This window comes from Camelus dromedarius, chromosome 32 (genome assembly GCF_036321535.1).
Source record: "Camelus dromedarius isolate mCamDro1 chromosome 32, mCamDro1.pat, whole genome shotgun sequence".
Classification (NCBI taxonomy): Eukaryota; Metazoa; Chordata; class Mammalia; order Artiodactyla; family Camelidae; genus Camelus; species Camelus dromedarius.
The window spans coordinates 14,648,714-14,665,878 of NC_087467.1; the positions used below are offsets into that span (position 1 = coordinate 14,648,714).

At 45.5% G+C, this 17,165-nt stretch overlaps 1 protein-coding gene across 4 annotated transcripts in view; it reads left to right on the plus strand.

Annotated features, from left to right (window-relative positions):
* TMEM241 (transmembrane protein 241) overlaps nt 1–17,165 on the plus strand; it is a 99,408-nt gene that overhangs the window by 27,066 nt on the left and 55,177 nt on the right. For all 4 annotated transcript variants that reach the window (XR_010378671.1, XR_010378670.1, XM_031439075.2 and 1 more), the window contains exons 6-12: nt 1,171–1,196; nt 4,470–4,521; nt 6,052–6,100; nt 6,868–6,913; nt 8,059–8,094; nt 9,970–10,004; nt 16,620–16,689. Coding sequence is in view for 2 of the 4 variants with exons in the window: in XM_031439075.2 (XP_031294935.2) it covers nt 1,171–1,196; nt 4,470–4,521; nt 6,052–6,100; nt 6,868–6,913; nt 8,059–8,094; nt 9,970–10,004; nt 16,620–16,689 (314 nt within the window). In the remaining 2 variants the exon portion in view is untranslated. The remainder of the gene's footprint in view (nt 1–1,170; nt 1,197–4,469; nt 4,522–6,051; nt 6,101–6,867; nt 6,914–8,058; nt 8,095–9,969; nt 10,005–16,619; nt 16,690–17,165) is intronic.

Here is a 17,165-nt window from a genome sequence, read left to right on the forward strand (position 1 = left end):
TCATAGCAAACTACATGTTCCTCTTGCCAGTGTTTCACTTAAAAAAAAATTGGGATATAATTGACATGTAACGTTATATTAGTCTCAGGTGTACAACACAATGATTCATTGTTTATATACATTGTGAAATGATCACCACAATAAGCCTAGTTAACATCCATCACCACACATAGTTACATTTTTTCCCCCTTGTGATAACTTTTAAGATCTACTCTCTTAGCAACTTTCAAATATACAACTCAGTTTTATTAACAATAGTCACCATGCTTGTACGTTATGACCCCAGGACTTGCTTATTTTATAACTGGAAGTTTATACTTTTTGAGTGCTTCATTTTTAAACAGTATGTTCATACTTCACACTTTATCTGAACTGGAGTTAAAAAAAATCATAGTTTGTCCTCAACTAGTAAAATAATCCTTCTGAAATGTGCAGAATTTATCTGTTATCTTTCCTGACCATTTCCCCTATCAGATCTAGAAAAATCTGTGCTTCTTCCTGCTCGAGATTTCTTCCCAAGTGTCAAGGACTGAATCCCTTAAACTGACTAATAAAAAGGAGGTAATAAAGTTGGAGTGTGCAGTAGAATTTCTTCATTTCAGGTCGCTTTACATGCCACGTTTTGATTTTCCCAATCTGCCCTTTTTCCCTTCCCTCTAGGGGTGGAGTCCAATGTCCCTTCTCCTTTTTTCCGTTTCCTAATTTACACATCATACCAGAGAATTTATAGCACTGCTCAGAGTCAGAGCTGGGTTAATGAAAGGAAAATTTAAAGAGACAGGCTGGACTAGAAGTTGAACAAGAGCTTAATTTCTCTTCCTATGCAGGGTATGTCGATTTCTCTGTCTCCCTCCTTTTCATGGTGTGTAAGATGCTGGAAGGCTTGGGCCCAGAGTCATTTTGCCTTTTTCATAAACATAGTTCTAATGGTGAGAGTGGTAAAACTGCACATCCAGAGTGCTTGGCCGAAGTGACTCAACCCTGGACCTCTGAGTCATCCTTCATTTGATCCAAGCAGAAAAAGACCTCAATAAATACTGAAGTGCTGTAAGCTTTAAGCCCCCAATAAACTTGCTCATAATTTATGTGCCTCTTGATCTAAATATTTTCTTTTAAGGGGAACAAAAAAGAGTTTTTAAAGACTAATTGTATGTCTCTATTTTCATACAGAAGACATCTCCTGCAAAGATCTGTAGGTAAGTTAAAGAAAAACAACAAAAACAAAACTCCACAAACCTCTAAAACAGATTTAACCTGACTTTAAACTTCGATGATAAACTGTCTGTTGATGATTTGTACTTGAGAGTTTACAGAGGAATTTATTACAAACACTCATATATCCTTATTTTATGTCTTATTCTAAAATTTACTCTTTTTTTCCCTGAAATATTTTATTCTTCAGGGGAAAACAACCCGTGCTAGATTTCAGTCATTGATGTCCAAAACTTCACTGAGTTGTGCAATACTGATGGAGAATGAAAATGGAAAACATGAAAATGACTTTATGTTTTAAAAATAATATTTGCAGTTTATTGGGTTTTTCAGATTTCCCATGGTGGGAAAAACACTGTGAGTCCAGGTATCTGAGTCGTGGTTTTGGGCCACAGCACAGTGACCATGGGCAGGTTTCACGCCCCTCCGTGCCTCAGTTTCCCCGGCTGAAACATGAACTGGGCCGGACCCTTGGGCAGGTCCCTGTGCCCCTGTTGTGCTAACGCTGGCCTGGTTGCCTTGCTCCCTGACAGCTTCCTGTCACAGCACCGCAGTAGCTGTGATGCTCAGTCCTGTAGTTAGAAAACCAACAGAGATGTTTTGATCCAAGGATTTCGGACTTTTTGTTTCAGATATTTCTGGGCTTTCATCCAATCTCCTTTTTTGCCTTTATAGTAGGCTGTTATTTGAAGGGGAAAAAAAAACCCCCAAAACCCACCATCAGGACTCTTCCTCTTGTTTAAAAGATTAGCTGGCGTTAAAGAAAGACATTAAAACCCATTCATTGATGTAGCCTTCTTCCTGATAAAGGAAGCGTCATATGGTAAATATTTCAGGTGTGAACACACAATGCATGAGGATGTCCCATTTCTTTGTAAATAGCTGTAAATATATTCATCTGAGTAAATCAGTCAAAAAACCCATGCGTGCCTAATGTACTCAGGTGTTGCTCAAGGCCAAGTTTGGTGGGAAACCAGGCGCTGTCTCACACCTGGCTGTCCTCTTGTCTCTCCTCAGCCCCAAGGGGTTGTCTTTTTGGGGGGATCCAAAGAACGCTCATTGCCTGTGGATGGGGAAGCATCCTGCATCCTACAAAGCAGACGCCAAAGCCATGAGGGTCCTCTCCTCCCACCTACAACCTGCCTGTTCCTGTGCAGTCCCCAGAAACCCTTCCTGACAGCCTCTCACCCCTTTTCCCCCTCCCCCCTGGCCTGTGCCTCGACAGTCTGGTGCCAAGGAGTCTCCTGGAGGCTGTTTGTGTGTGTGCCTTGAAAGTTGGCAAGGCCAAAGGAGTAGGGTGGGCTGGAGTGGAGACCTTCCTGTGCCTCAGGATGTCCCGTGTCGCCCTGCCCTTCCCAAGGCCGTGAGGCCCCAGCCTCAAGGACTCCTCCATATGGGTCCCCCTGCTAGTCTCTCGGGTACCTAAGTACGTGTGATGACAACAGTGAGGACTGTCAGGGGTTGTGGGCAGAACTGATAAGCATCACTGTTGCCAGGCTGTGACTATCAGGTGGTTGTGTATTGCGCATGTATATGTAAATACGTATCAAATTGATACGTATATAGAATATATCTTGGTGTGAGGTGTCATATGATAAAGTTCCGTAACAGTGGAAATGCTGTATTCACTGCCTCTGTTCATGTCCCTGGTCCTTTGCTGTTTGCCCCCTGATGGAACGGTCAGTAGTGAAGGGGCCCAACCCTGTATATGTTGTTGCATCATAAAATGGAAAGAGGGGGAAAGAGCATGTGACAGTTTGGGTTTTGTGTTTTCTGGTGCCTTCCTTTGGGAGGAGAGAATGATTGGGAAAAGATAGAGGCCAGGATATTTTGGTATATGAAACCCATATACTATATAAAACCCACTGATTTCTAAACCAAAAAAACCTCTAAATTGACTTTCTTAATGAGGAAAATGTGAAAATATCTGTGATTGGCAATGTACTTTGTGTGCAAGAATTAAAAAAAAACTTATTATGGGCATTTCTAAACATGTATAAAAGTAGACAGAATAGTCTGGTGAAGCTCTGTACACTCATCACCCACCTTCAACAGTTTTCAACCTAAGGGTCCACTCAGTGCCTCGTTTCAGCAAATCCCAGGCGTCACAGTGTTTCATCTGTAAATGCTTCATTATATAGAAGAGATTTTTTTTTCCAATGAAACTTTTTAGTTGGGAAAAAAATTTAAACCTATACTGAAGTTGCAAGAATATTACAGTGAACTCCAATATACCTTTTATCTAGATTCACCCATTAGTTAACATTTTTTGCATTTGCTTTCTTTCTCCATACGTATACATATATATCACATAGAATATGTAACGTTATAATATGTAATTATCATTGTGCTTATTTTTTTCTGAACCATTTGAGAATCAGTTGCAGAAATTATGACCCTACCCCTTGATACTTCAAAGTATATCTCCTAAATATAACAATCTCTTGTGTAACCACAGTGCGATTAAATTTAGAAAATTAACATCCGATACGGCACTGTTATGTAACCTTGCGTCCATGTTCAGATTTGGCCGATTATCCCAGTGCTGTCTTTTATAGCAATCTCTTCCCCCAAAGGTGTCCCGTCTCTTTCGTATCCTTTAATCTGGAACACTTCCTCGGCCTTTTATTGCCTTCGCACATTTGAGTAGTGTGCGCCCCTTGTTTTACGGACTCTCCCTGAATTGGGGATTGTCTCTGTGTTTCCTGTGGTTCAGCCCCGGGTTGTGCACATTTGGAGGAACACCGTGTGCATCATCATTGCGTCATATCGGGAGGCACATGGTGTGGATCTGTCCCTCCCACTATAGGAGATGTTAAGTTTGATCATTTGGATACGGCGATTAGATTGTAATGTGCTTCCCATGGTGTTTCTTATTGACAAGAGGCATAATTGTAGTCTGATTGTCCAATTTTCCATGAGTGTATTTTTGGGGGTCTATAGTTAAAGAAAAAAAAATCTCCTTTTGTATATACTATTTTTCTCAAGTGAGCCAGCTGTGGTTTTGCACACGTCTTGCAAATGCCCTTCTCTGGGAAGAAGGCTAGCTGAGCCCCAGAGAAGGACTGTCCCCGAGAGAGAAGCAGAGCACATAGTTGAAAACTACGTGGGTAATAAGGTTCTCAGAGGATGAACGGGGCTTGGTCTCACGGGCTCTTTGTCTCATCTGAGCTCCAGTCCGTGTATGTCAACTTTCTCGCGCTCTGGACGCTCTTGACATTGGAAGTGAAGCCGCCTGTTTTATCTTCTCTCCACAGTGCCCTCTTCCTCCTGGCCGCCGCAGGGTGCCTGCCCTTCAATGACTCCCAGGTAAGCTCAGGTAGACTCACTTTGCTTTTCAAGTGTCTCTGAAGCCTGCGGGGGTGAGCAGAATTTTCGAGCCCCTCCTTTGAGAAGCTGGATAACCCCGCCTATGCAGAGGCATTTAAAAACCAACTTTCAGGCCCTGGGAGACCTCTGGGCCAGGCCAACACCTCTCCTCAGGTCTGTGCCTTTTCCCAAGGCTGCAGCAGCGTGGCCAGCAGAGCTCAGGCTTCTGGGCGCCATGATGGGAGCAGTCTGCCCTCCGTACGTGCTTGGAGAACCTGCAAGCCCAAATTGCCCCAGCCTCGCTCACTGAGGTGGAATCACCTTTTCCTTCTCATCCCGAGGGCCTCATCGGCACAGCGATTTTCACTTTGCTGTCCTGAGTGTTTCTTTACCAGGCACTGAGGACCCCCGCCTCCAGCCACTGCCACTCATCATCTCATTGTAGGGGCTTTTTTTCTTTCTTTTCTTCCCAGCATTTATTAAGTCCCCATCAAGTGTCAGGCACCAAGCCAGGCTCTAGGGGCACAAAGAGGAATTGCGTGGTCCAGGCAGAAGTCGGAGTCTAGGCAGAGCAAAGGGGCGGGGGCAGGCGAGAAACAGATAATTATAACACAGGGAGGCCAGGGCTCTGTACGGTGGGGTGTGAGGCACCAGGGAAGACTTGGAGGCTCGGAGCAGGAATAGCCGACGATTACTGGGGCTGGCTGTGTGCCAGGCTCTGTGCCAGGGCTTCACGTGCCTTATTGTATTTCATCTCACAATTGCACAAGGGCAGTGGCTACTGTTATCTGCATTTCATAGCTGAAGAACAGTGAGGCCTAGGAGGTCACAGCTAACCGGGAAATGGGGATTTTAGAATTTAACCCAGATCTTTCTGATGCTGGAGCCAGGCTTGCCTCATTGGACCTAAATCTTGAAAGGTGAGAAGGAGAGAGCCAGGAGTAGAAGAAGGTGTGGACAGAGCCCTGGAGGCATCCTCAGTGTTCTGTGATTCAGCTTTATTGAGCACCTACTGTGTGTGCACCCCTGGGCTAATTCTTGCCCTCTTGGCATTGATCATCTAGTTGTGGGTGGAGAGAGAGATGGATCATAAGTGAAATAGAGTGTGTCAGATAAGATAAGTGGGAAAAATAAAAAAGGTAGGAAGAGGGAGTGGATGGGACTGGTTGGGTGGACAGGGGCTCATTATAGGGATTCTTGGGTGCCCTGAGTCTGGATTTCATACTGAAGTCACTGGGGGACCATTGGACGGTTTTAAGCAATAAGTGACACTGTCATGTCTGCCTTTTAGAGATGCGATGTGGGGAGGGTGGGGGATGGGGAAGAGCACTGGGGCAGGGAGCCCTTTTAGGAAGATGTCAGAGGCAGCTGGGTGAGAAATAAGGAGGGACTGGCCCACGGCCCCAGGGTCCCGTTTGGCACCATGCTTGGCACTGCGCACTGACACTTAGGGTTTCTGATCGCCACGCTGGACCCTGTTTGTACTTACAGCCTTTGTGTGTGTGTGTTTTTTTTAATCTTGTGTTACAGTTTGATCCAGATGGATATTTCTGGGCTGTCATTCACTTATTCTGTGTAGGTAAGTTTTTAAAGAATTCTCACTTAAACGTTGAGGTTTATTAGTTAGATCGTATCATATATCCACTTTTTAGTGGTCCCGGATAATAGGGAGATTAAATCCAAGGTGTCAAGGTTAAAATTAAATGGGCATTTTTCTGGCTCGATTTTCCTACTTTGGAGTTTTCCTGTCTTGTTTCCCGTTCCCGCAGTCCCCCCTTTCTCCTGACAAACATTAATTAACTCACCACGGCCCAGGCTCTGCTTGCTCAAATCCATATGTGGAGTGCTGGTTGATCTTCTCTAAAAATGGGGGGAAGAGATCAAGATCCAGAAGTTTGTGTCAAAAACACTCTCAGCAATATATCAAAAAGAAGTTTTTTGCTTTAGTTGGTGAAATAAAAGGACCATCTACTTTATTTCAAACCCTATGTTCAGTGTTTCTTATCTATAGTCTTAGTGGGAAGAACAACGCCCTGACTTTGTGGCACTCTGTTCAGAAATCCAGCGCTGTTTCTGTTTCTCACCTGCACCATCAGAGGAAACCCAGGCTTCCTGTTCATTGCATCCTTCTGTTGACTGTGGGCCTTCCTGGCCCAGCACCCTGTGCTGAACTGCATCATCGCGGGGACTGTCGAATGCGCATCTAGGGTGCTGTTGGTCGCCCCCTGTTGGCTGTGGGTGGCCCTCATGGGGAAGAGGGACCCTTCTCCAGGCGGACTTTGTGCTTCTGTGGAGTTCCCTCCGCACAATGCCCTGTGCCACTGACCTGTGTTACTTCCTTTCCAGGAGCTTATAAGATACTCCAGAAATCCCAGAAACCCAACGCGTTAAGGTAAACTTTTAAAGGTTGGTGAGCCGTCATTTGGTTAAAGGAAAGGGGTGAGACCCTCGGTGTTGTGAGCTGCCTCCATCGTCCAGAGACTCCACGAGTCCAGGTGGCAGTGAGGACAGCAGGCTTGGCCCGAAGCCCTTTCCTGTGCTGTTGGGTGGGTCCAGGCCTGGTGGTCCACCAGCCGTCAGCGATGTGCGAAGAGCCTGGAATTCTGTCTCTTCCTTCAGGAGCAGCTGTTTAGATGACTTTTTGACCAAAATTATGTGCCCAGCTACCTTGGGCCCCAGTTCACTTCCTCCAGCTCAGAGGCACAAGTCTTTTTGCTTGTTTCTCCAGCTTCTTCCTAACTTTAGAGCCAGCAGCCTCCCCCATCACTAGCTTTGTTCTGGGGTGAAATGAGGCCTCTGTGGAGGGCAGTCAGTTGGCGAGTATAAGTGAGAAAGATGAGAGTTTGGGCCTCGGTGGAGCTGGGGCTGCCAGGTCAGAGCCTTCCACTGGGCAGCTGGCGCCTGGGTTTCAGAGGAAAGGTCTTTCCACAGAGGAAAGGTCTGAGGGGACTGACTCCTGGAGAAGGTTATACACTCTGAGGGTGTGTGGCGGGTCCCTAGGGCACTGTTTTATCTTTGAAATAAAGTGTTTTTGCAGCAAGGGGCCAGTAGAGTTATTAGATAGAATATAGGATACCCCGTTACATTTGAATGTCAGGTAAGCAGGGAATAATTTTTTTTTGTTAAGTATGTCCCGTGCAATGTTTGGAATATACTTATACTAAAACATTATTTTTTCCATGAAATTCAGGTTTATTTTGGTGTCCTGTATTTTTGTTTGTCAAATATTGTAGCCCTAGAAGCCAGTCCAGTGGCCTGAGAGAGCTGACACTCCTTTTAAAGTGGCAGGAGTACACATAGGAAATAATTGGCCACAAGTGAAAATGCATGTGATAGTATTAACTGAGGAAACTGTTTTTAAAAACGAGCCTGGAAATGGTTTTGAATATGAAAGACTCTTCATACTATTTATTGATAATTTATAAATGTAGTAACTTGTACATAGCTATAATGTATCAATAGAAGCAAATGACTTTCGTGTATGTAAAATACTTCTGTTATTTCACATGCCTTATCTTTTTTTTCCTCACTCCTTAGTGACATTGACCAGCAGTACTTGAACTACCTATTCAGGTAAACTATAATTTAAATTTTCAAAGAAGAACTTCTGTCCTTCTAGACCTAGTGGATTTTTACTTTCCAATAATGTTTTGATTGGGGAGATATGAGCCAGTGTTCCTGCCAGGAAAGTAAGCTCAGTAATTGGTGAGAGGATCAGAACTGAGGAAGCTAAGTAGCAGTCCTGCCCTTGGGCCAGGCAAGAAGCAATTCCAACCAGCCCCACACTTCAGAGGGCCATGCCTCTCCCCAGGGGATGTGGAGTGTGTAAGGCTAAGAGCCCTTCCTTCTCGACTGGGCCCTGGAATCCCCTACCCACGGGAATTCCAAGGCCTCCCTGGGTCTGTTTCCTTAACTCACTCCTAGACCCAGTGGGTGTCCGAAGAAAGGCTGGGGTGGGAGGGACGTGGAAGGAAGGTGGGCTTGCAGGTGGAGGTGTCCACACCCACACGTGGGAAGTCCTGGGGATGCGGGATGGAGCTTGGTGTGGGAAGAGAAGAGGATGCACCGGGGGCCCACTGGGAGCCCTTCTGACCTGAAGCTCCAAGGATTCCAAGAATTCTAAATTTTCACCTGGACTTTCAGGTTGTTTTGAAGGTGTATTTGTTAAGGTAGGATGAAGTTTGAGGCTTGATTTGTAACGAGTTTTATTTATTTTTTTTTTAATTTTTTTTTTGAAGTGTAGTTGATTTACAATGTTAGTTTCAGGTGTACACTAAAACAGTTCAGTTATACGTGTATGTATTTTTAGGTTCTTTTCCATTATAGCTTATTTCAAGAAATTGAATGTAGTTCCCTGTGCTCTACAGCAGATCCTTGTTATTTATGTATTTTATATATAGTAGTGTGTATCTGTTAACCCCAAACTCCTAATTTATCCCTCCCCTCCCTCCTCCTGTCTCTTTTCTGTGATGCTTCTCCTCTGGGAGCCGTCAGAATAACACAAATGGCGTGGAGATAACCCAAGAGCATGGTGGGGCTGGGCAGACGAGCTAACATGGTTTCCCAGCTCAAAACTTCTACCCTGCCTATAATGCCACCAACTGGAAACTGTGACAGTGGGGTCCTCAGTCCTAGTGCACTTTATAGCTACTGAGAGCCATAGCAAAGGAAAACAATGAATGCCTGGACCAGACCCTTAGAGAGTCTAGCCAGGATATTGGGCTATTCGGATGTGCATCCAGGGTTAAGAACCAGAGTAGGCCATCCAACACTTTAAAAAGAAAAATTCCTTCTTATATTTGAATAGAAAGTTTTATTCCTAATCTCCAACTGAATCAGCAACCTGTGTGACATGAGTTCCAATGGAAGAGGATATGAAGGTGGGCTTAGGGCCATAGGAAGGCACTGCAGACAGGCACTGGGAGATGGGACAGGCTTCCAGAGAGGAGGATGGGAGACCGCCAAGCGCTGAGATGGTCTGCATCATCCTTTCTGGCGTCAGCTGCAGATTGGTCCAGGTGGTTTTCAGACACAAGGTGGATGGCATGGATCATTTTGTGGGCTAGCTTCTTGGAAATTTATCCTTTTGTGTATTTAATTTTGTGACTTAGCTCAGGAATAGATTTAGGTCACGCTCGGCAGCTAGCTTTTAGGTTGCAGCCTGTTTGTAATTTATAGAGTCGGCTTTGTTTAGCCTACAAATAGTCTGTAATTAGGTGAGTCTGATCATTAGTGACGCGGATGACTCTCAGCCCATCTCAGGGGAGACCCAGCCCTCTTGCCAAAACCGGAGGCATTTTTAGTGATTCCCTGACGAGTTGAATTTAGGCAGGATGAGACCATTTAGCGCAGACAATTTGCTTTTAGGCAAATCTCGCCATTTCCAGGTAGAATGGGTAGAAATGGGCCAGGGAGGTTTTCCTCACAAGTCTGCTATTTCTTTTCCAGTGTGGTGCTCCTGGCCTGTGCATCTCACCCCACAGGTAAACATCATTTTCTTTGTTTGTCTCACGATGCCCTTTCAACCCAGTGCTCTGAGCCCACTTATATCTCTGGGGGACATTTTGTAAGAGAACGTGGCTGCCTTCCAGCATGTCCAACCCAGAGGTTAGGAATGGCCCACATACTCAAAACTGCTCTTAATATCCCAGTCTGGATTTATTGCCCATGACTTTATCCTTGAATTGTGTTGTCAGTGTTTTCATCTGGTGTGACCTAAGGTGTACAGACAGTTTGTTATCTGCCAAATAAACTAGTGCCTGCTTTGTCCTCTTCAAAAATTCCTCCTTCCAGCATCCAGAATTGCTCCGCAGTCCTAGTGCTAAAGATTTGGTGAAGGAGTTCAAATAATTCCCCCAATTCTTCACTGATCTCCTTTTATATATTTTAATCGTATGTTACCATCCAGTTTTCATAATTCCAGACGAAAGAAGTCAAGTTTTAAAACTTCCCTTCACTCCCTTGCTGCCTCAGTTCCTCTAGAGTCATTTTTCAGATTCAGGAATTGCCCACAAAACTCTCTTCCATTGTGTCTTTTTTTTTTTTTATTCTGAAATGTTTCAAAGTTGATGCATCAACTTGAATAAGTTGATGCTTATTAGAGATAAAGCAATAGTACCCGTATGTGGTGTGGCTGAAAATACACATTTTATTGGTCAGGCTCTTTAGAGTAACGTTTATTGACCTTGGCTATGCACGAGGCACTACCCAAACCCTCAGGGTCTCAGTCTCTCTCCTGTAAAACAATAAGCGTGGACTGGATCATTTCTAAAGCCCCTTCTAGGTCCCTACTGTGCCCCAAACAGCAACTCCTTCCTGTTTGTGTTTTTAGCTGCTTCAGACTATTTGAACTGGTGTCCTCAGGGAACTAGCGATAGAGGCTTGGGTCATGTTTCTAGAGTGTTCATGACAAATCCACAGCGGTGTCTCATCAGCATGTTTGAATTTTTTTTTTCTCCATGAATGTTCTATACTTAGCCACACTGAGGCACCGTCTGCTACTTTCTGCCCGCTCTCGCAACCTGCTTTGGAGTGAGTGCCTTCTCCACCATCGTTTATTGAAACCCTGTCCTTTGTAAAAAAAAAAAAAAAAAAAATGTATGAAACCCTGATGTTGTCCCTGAACACCTTCTGCTTACCCATGCCGCTGGGTGTCTGCCTTCCAGGCCTGCCTCTCGCCATTCCTTCGTGCGGCCGGAGGGTTGCCACCCAGCAGATATTTCAGCGCCTACTAAGCATCCGCTGCCTTTGAAATATGTTTCAGTCAAAGACCTTTGGAAAGTCATGTCCCCACTGGTTCTCCTTGGTTTATACGTTCGTTTTCTCCCCGAGTGATTTCTAGCGAACTTGGGCAAATAACACTCACTTGAAGACATTACTCTGCCTTTAGTTAGGAGGCTATGCTTGTCCATTTGTTACACTCATGATTATCCGAGCTGGAAGGAAGCTTGGTGATTTTCCCAGGTGCCAGCACACTTTACAAATGAGGAAACTGAAGCCCAGAGGAGTTAAGTGATGTGACCAAGATGATGCCGAGCAGATAAGTAGCAGAGGGAGGCTGGAGTTTCACTGAGGATCCCCAGTGAAGGGCTGGCCCCAGAGCTGAGGCGCCAGGAGCCCTGTGGGCCTCAGTAGCCATCGTAGCAGGACTTTGCAAAGGCCCTGGGGAGTGAGGTTATGTATGAACTGGTGGCAGCCTTCCAGAAGAATCCAGAGATGTCCACTTCTACCAGCACCAAGTTCAGGATCTAACCCATGAACGTCCTGGGGAAGCGCTGTAAAACCACACCTACTTTTATGTGTATTAAGTGACATAAAAGTACTTTTTTATTATAGGTGCTTTGTGTGTGGTCACCATGATCATGCTTGTTGCTTTCTTAGAAGTTTTACAAATTGTGTGTCAAGGTGTGTCTGTTTCTCCTTCCACCTGCGAGTGGAGCGCCATTGACTTGACACCTTGGTGGATGTGGGGTGGTCCTCAAGTGTCTGTGCGGATGAGGACTGTCAAGGAGCAGAACAGTCTTGACAAGCGTAGGGAAGCTGCTTGTGAAATACACAGGAATGCACTGTTCAGGTTTTGATCAGCTTTAACTTTCGGAAACCCACATGGCCGGCACATACAGTTGTGATCTGTATCAACAGTGCCGTTCTTTATACTGACGTTATGTTATGCACAACCTTGTGCAGCTGTGAGCAGCTGCATAAAGCCTGGCCAGTGGCCCTGAACTCTTCCATGAGTCGTGGTGGTGTTTTCCCACGGGAGCATGTGATCGATTACAACATTTAAGTATATAAAACAGCTGAGGAAAATCTCCCTCCTCCAGAAGTATTCAAGGACTACTCTGATTGGGCGGCTCTAATTCCTGCCAATTTGTTAGCTTTCTCATTGGCCCATGGGCAGTCCAGCCCATTTTAAAGATGGAACAACACTTCATTCTTTCCTGCTTGCTTATTACATTTTCTATCTGGAATGTGCACTGCAAGGTGTGGGTGTGAGTCAGGGAGAGTGTCTGTACCCGTTAAGATCCAGTAAGAGTCAGGACCCATGGGTGCAGTCTTTTTTTGAAGACTCAATAACTTCTGAGATTTTAAAGCAGGGCTTTATTCTTTTTGCTTTCTTCTCACCACCCCCCTTTTTTTTTTATTTGTATCTTAATTATTTGGTAGTACTTGCAAAACATTTTAAAATTGAGATATGAGGTACACATATGAAATGTGTATCTTAAATGTACAGCTTGATCAATGTTGACGCATGTAGACACCCACGTAACTCACACCTCTATCAAGATATAGGAAATTTCCTCACACTCCTTCTCAGTCGCTCCCTTTTCACCAACCACCAGAAGCCCCTACCGAACTGATTTCTGTTACCAAATGTAAGTTCTGCCTGTAATAGAGCCTCGCATAAATGGAAACACATATTTTTTATCTGACTCTTTCAGCCTAGTGTTTTCAGATTGTCGTGTGTCTCACTGGTTTTTTCCACTTTGTTGCTCGCTACTGTGCCGTTGTATGAACTTACCACTTCTCATTCATCCCTTTCCCTGTTGCTGCTCACCTGGGTCATTTCAGGCTCTGGACTGTTACGAATAAAGCTGCCATCCGCATTCTCATACAAGACTTTTTGTGGACTTATGTTTTCATGTCTCTTGGATAAATACCTAGGAGTAGAATTTCTGGGTCTGCGAGTAGATATATGTTTTAAGTTTTAAAGACAGTGCCAGTTTTCTAAAGCATCTGGACCATTTTACCCTCCCTCCCAGCGACGTGTGAGTGTTCTGGTTGCTCCGTGTCTTCACCAGCGTTTGGTGGTGTCTGTCTTGCTTTGGCCGTTCTCCTAGGTGGGACATGGTCTCTCAGGAGTGCTTCTGACTGAGCTGAGCTTCTCGCTCACTCCTGAGTGACCAGAAAGGTAAACTTGCTTGAGATGCAGATGGTGTGGCTTGGGGTCGCTAACTTCAGGGTGCACTGGGACGTGCTGGTAGGGACCAGGTAGACAGTTCTCCACGTCCTAGGGGCAGACCATGAGACTGTCCCCTTTTTGAGCGCTGGGTTTGCCTCTTGGTGGGTGGGAATCTCTCTCCTAATCTTTCAAAATCACGGTTCATGCAGAGGCTCCAAGAATCTTGGAACCTTGCTTCCCCTCGGACTGTTTTAAGTAATAGTAGAGAAAATAAATTCTTCCTCTGCTTGACAGTTGGCCTTTCATATTTGTCGGGGGTGGGGGGCCCTCTGCTGTGGCATTTTCAAGCGAGAGAATTTCAAGGAACCGAAAGGGCAGGAAGACTTGCAGCCATCTGACCAGAAATGACCTTATTACCTGGGGTGTCTGTTGCTTGTGTGTGAGATAAAGCAAGCAGTACTAACTGCTTCTCAGAACTGCCCTTTCATTTCCCTGCTGGTTCTGAGGACTAAAATGCGGTGAGAGGAAATTTTCTTGATGTTCAAATATCAATTGTTCTTGAATGTGGTAAGATTGTGCCACACTTTTCACCGTGGCAATTTCATGCTTCATTATCTTCAGAGAAATGGGACTCACTCCCTCCCTTGGAGAGTCAGCAGAATTTTAACTGTGGAGCCCAAGAATGAAGGCTTAACTCAGACTTCAGTGCATGAGCTGTGTGTTGATGCCACAAAACTTGTGTGCAATGCTTGAACCACTTGATTTGTGCTTTAAGTGTGTGTTCTGTACTAGATGGTGCAGGAGTGTTGTCTTTTGAGCATCCTTACAGGCTTTCTTAGGCCCCTGTGTCTGGTTCTCACGTGGTTGGGACCAGCCAGCTGCATACTGCAATGTCTTCAGGGCTGTTTTTGCTGTTTGGAGGTTGGGGTCACCCTCTCTGTTGAAGAGTGCTGCTTTAGTAAATGGTGAGGCAGGCTGAAGGCATCAGAGGGGAAGCACTGGAGGTCAGTTAGAGATTGAGAACCAGCATGGCCAGCTGGAACGTGTTTGGAACATTCTCTCCAGGGAAAGTAAGAGGCGTTTAGGTGTTTCAGATGTTCTTGGTTCAGTGGTGCTTGTTATTCATCAGGGATGGTCCTAACACCCTGGATACAAATGGTGAGTATGACAGAGTCCTTGCTCTCAAGGAATCAGTGGTTCTGGGAGGAGAGACAGTCATGGAATCAACTAAGTGAGAAATGTGTGGAGGTTTTAGAAATGGCTCAAGGATGAGTGCAAGCTCTTCTCTCTTTTGCTCTCAATAACTTATAGGATCAATTTTTGGGAGTTGGGTGCAGGGTGTTATGTAACTGGTAATTTCCCTAGGATGGTTTTTTGTTTGTTTGTTTGTTAGTTTATCTTCCTCCATCCTAGTCTACCTCTGGCCACTCTTACCCTTGAGACCCCTCCGCAGCCTGGGCCGGGCTGTCAAGGTTGGCCCCGCACTAGGAGTCCACTTCACGTCCCCAGAGCATTTCTGTTGAAAACCTGGGTGCTGAGAGGGGGCCACACCGAAGGAGTCTCAAGATCCTGCGTTTAATGTGTCCCCTCTCTGCCCAGTCCTCCTTATCACAGTGATTCTGCTGCAGCCACTGTCACACTGAGAGGGAGGCCGGGGAAGGGCCAAGAACCAACAGCCGCCAAAGACACAGAGCAGATCCTCCACGGACATCCCTTCACCTGCCTAACAGGGGTCTCTGGCCGCCCGCTAGGACCAGGCTGCTCAGGGTTACTGTGGCCATTGCTTCCTTGGGGAAAGGGACTTCCGAATAAGCGGAGCTCTTTGTGCCCTGGACATCTGAGCCTGATGTTGGTTACAGAGTCCCTCCCCAAGTACAGGTCCTGAGTAGACGACAGAGGTGTTCAGTGGAGTTCTAGCAGAAAGAGAACAGAATTTTCTCTTCCCCTTTTGTTGGGCTGTGTAAAAACCAGATCCTAGGAGATCCTCTCCTTTTAAAATGTTAAACACACATATATATGCACAGATCAAACCAAACAAAATAACAATAGCTAGGATAGGAAAAAAAAAAACCGCCCTCCAGAGAAATGGAATTCAGACCTTTCCTTCCCAATTGATGGTTGAATCATTTGAGATCATTTATGTCTGAGGAAGTGTAGCAGCACGTGGTGAAACTCTTGATTAATAAATGGAGTGAGGGAGGATATTCCACTGCACCTGATGTGCTGTGAATACTCAGAAAAATCAGCCTCTTGCTCCAGACCATCCAGAATAGAGAGACAGAGTCCCGGCAGTCTGGAAGGCCTGGCTCCTCCAGTCTCAGAAATTCCAGATTTGGAAGGATTAGGCGATTGCTGTGGAAATGCTTAATTCCTTTTCTCTGGACATTTTTGGAAGGCTTTCTGCTTTTTTAATCTCCTGACTTCTTGTTTGTGACCAAGTTCAAATTCCAGAGAGGGAAGCTGCCAATATGTGTGATTATTTCCTCTTGCACCAAGTGGAACTAAAAGAATGAACTTACTTCACCAGAAATAAATGTACCCTTTGGACCTTAAACTAAAATGAGTATGTAGGAGCCATTGGCCCCTGCTCTGTTTGTGCGGTAATTAAGCACAAAAATGAAAAAAGATGTCAGAGTCATGCATTCACGATCTTTTTTTAGACATAAGGCAGAAAAGAAAGAATAACCTTAAAGATTCTTTTTGTCCTACGCTCTGCCTTGGGCAGGGATGGCTGCCTGGTGAAGAGGAAAGAGCTCAGGGTTTGGAGTGACCGGGGCGCACATTCTGGCTCCACAGTTAAGGAGTTGTGCAATCTTAGACAAATCTCTGAACTCCTCTGAGCTCCAGTTAAAATGGGGATAACAAAACTTCACAGAGTTGTTACAAAAATGGGAGAGATGATGTACTGAAAATCTTTAGCATAGGGCCCTGCACAGGGCAGGTTCTCACTAAATGGGTGGTGGTGTCATTATTTATTATTGTTGTTGTTGTTGTTGTTATTATTAATTATTATACTACAATGTCAATGACAGGGAAACCTGAGAATGCCAGAGTGAATTCGCCGCCTGGCAGCTCAGTGCTCAGGGGGCTGATGTAATTAACACCCTCGCCTTGTGTTTCCGGGGCAGCCGGGGGCAGGGGGCAGAGGGCGTGCGTGCTGTGCGTGCCCGCGTTTCACCCTTGCTGTGCCCCTCAGGTGATCTCCTTGGCGTCCTGGACTTTCCGTTCCTGTATTTCTACAGATTCCATGGCAGCTGCTGCGCCAGGTAATCTTAATTCATAAAACCCCCTCGCACCGCGGATTTGTGTGTTTCTTTACTACCGGCTGCGTCTTCGTGAAGTCCCGGGTCACTGCTCCTCATCTGAATGAGCGGCAGAAGAGAGCAGTGGCCGGGGCGGGTGTGGGAGCCCCCTCCTCGGCCGTCAGTGGGTTGTTACGGACATCCTCAGGTGCTCGGAGCCGGCCTGAGACCTGCAAGGACCCCTGTCCTGAGAAGCTCCTCAGCCAGGGCAGTGGTTTTCAGACGTGCAGAAAAGATAGGAGTCCCTCGTTTTTGTTTTTGTTTTGTTTTTCTCCATGAGCAATTCTTAAACAGAACTTCAGTGTATAAAAGTGATTGAACTGACTCAGTTCAAGGAAAGATTTGGGTCCAGAATCACACTCTCTCAGCTTCTACCTTAGCCTCTCTCTTGTTCCTAAAGGGCAATCTCCAAAACACTTTGACTGAACCCTTAGACTCAG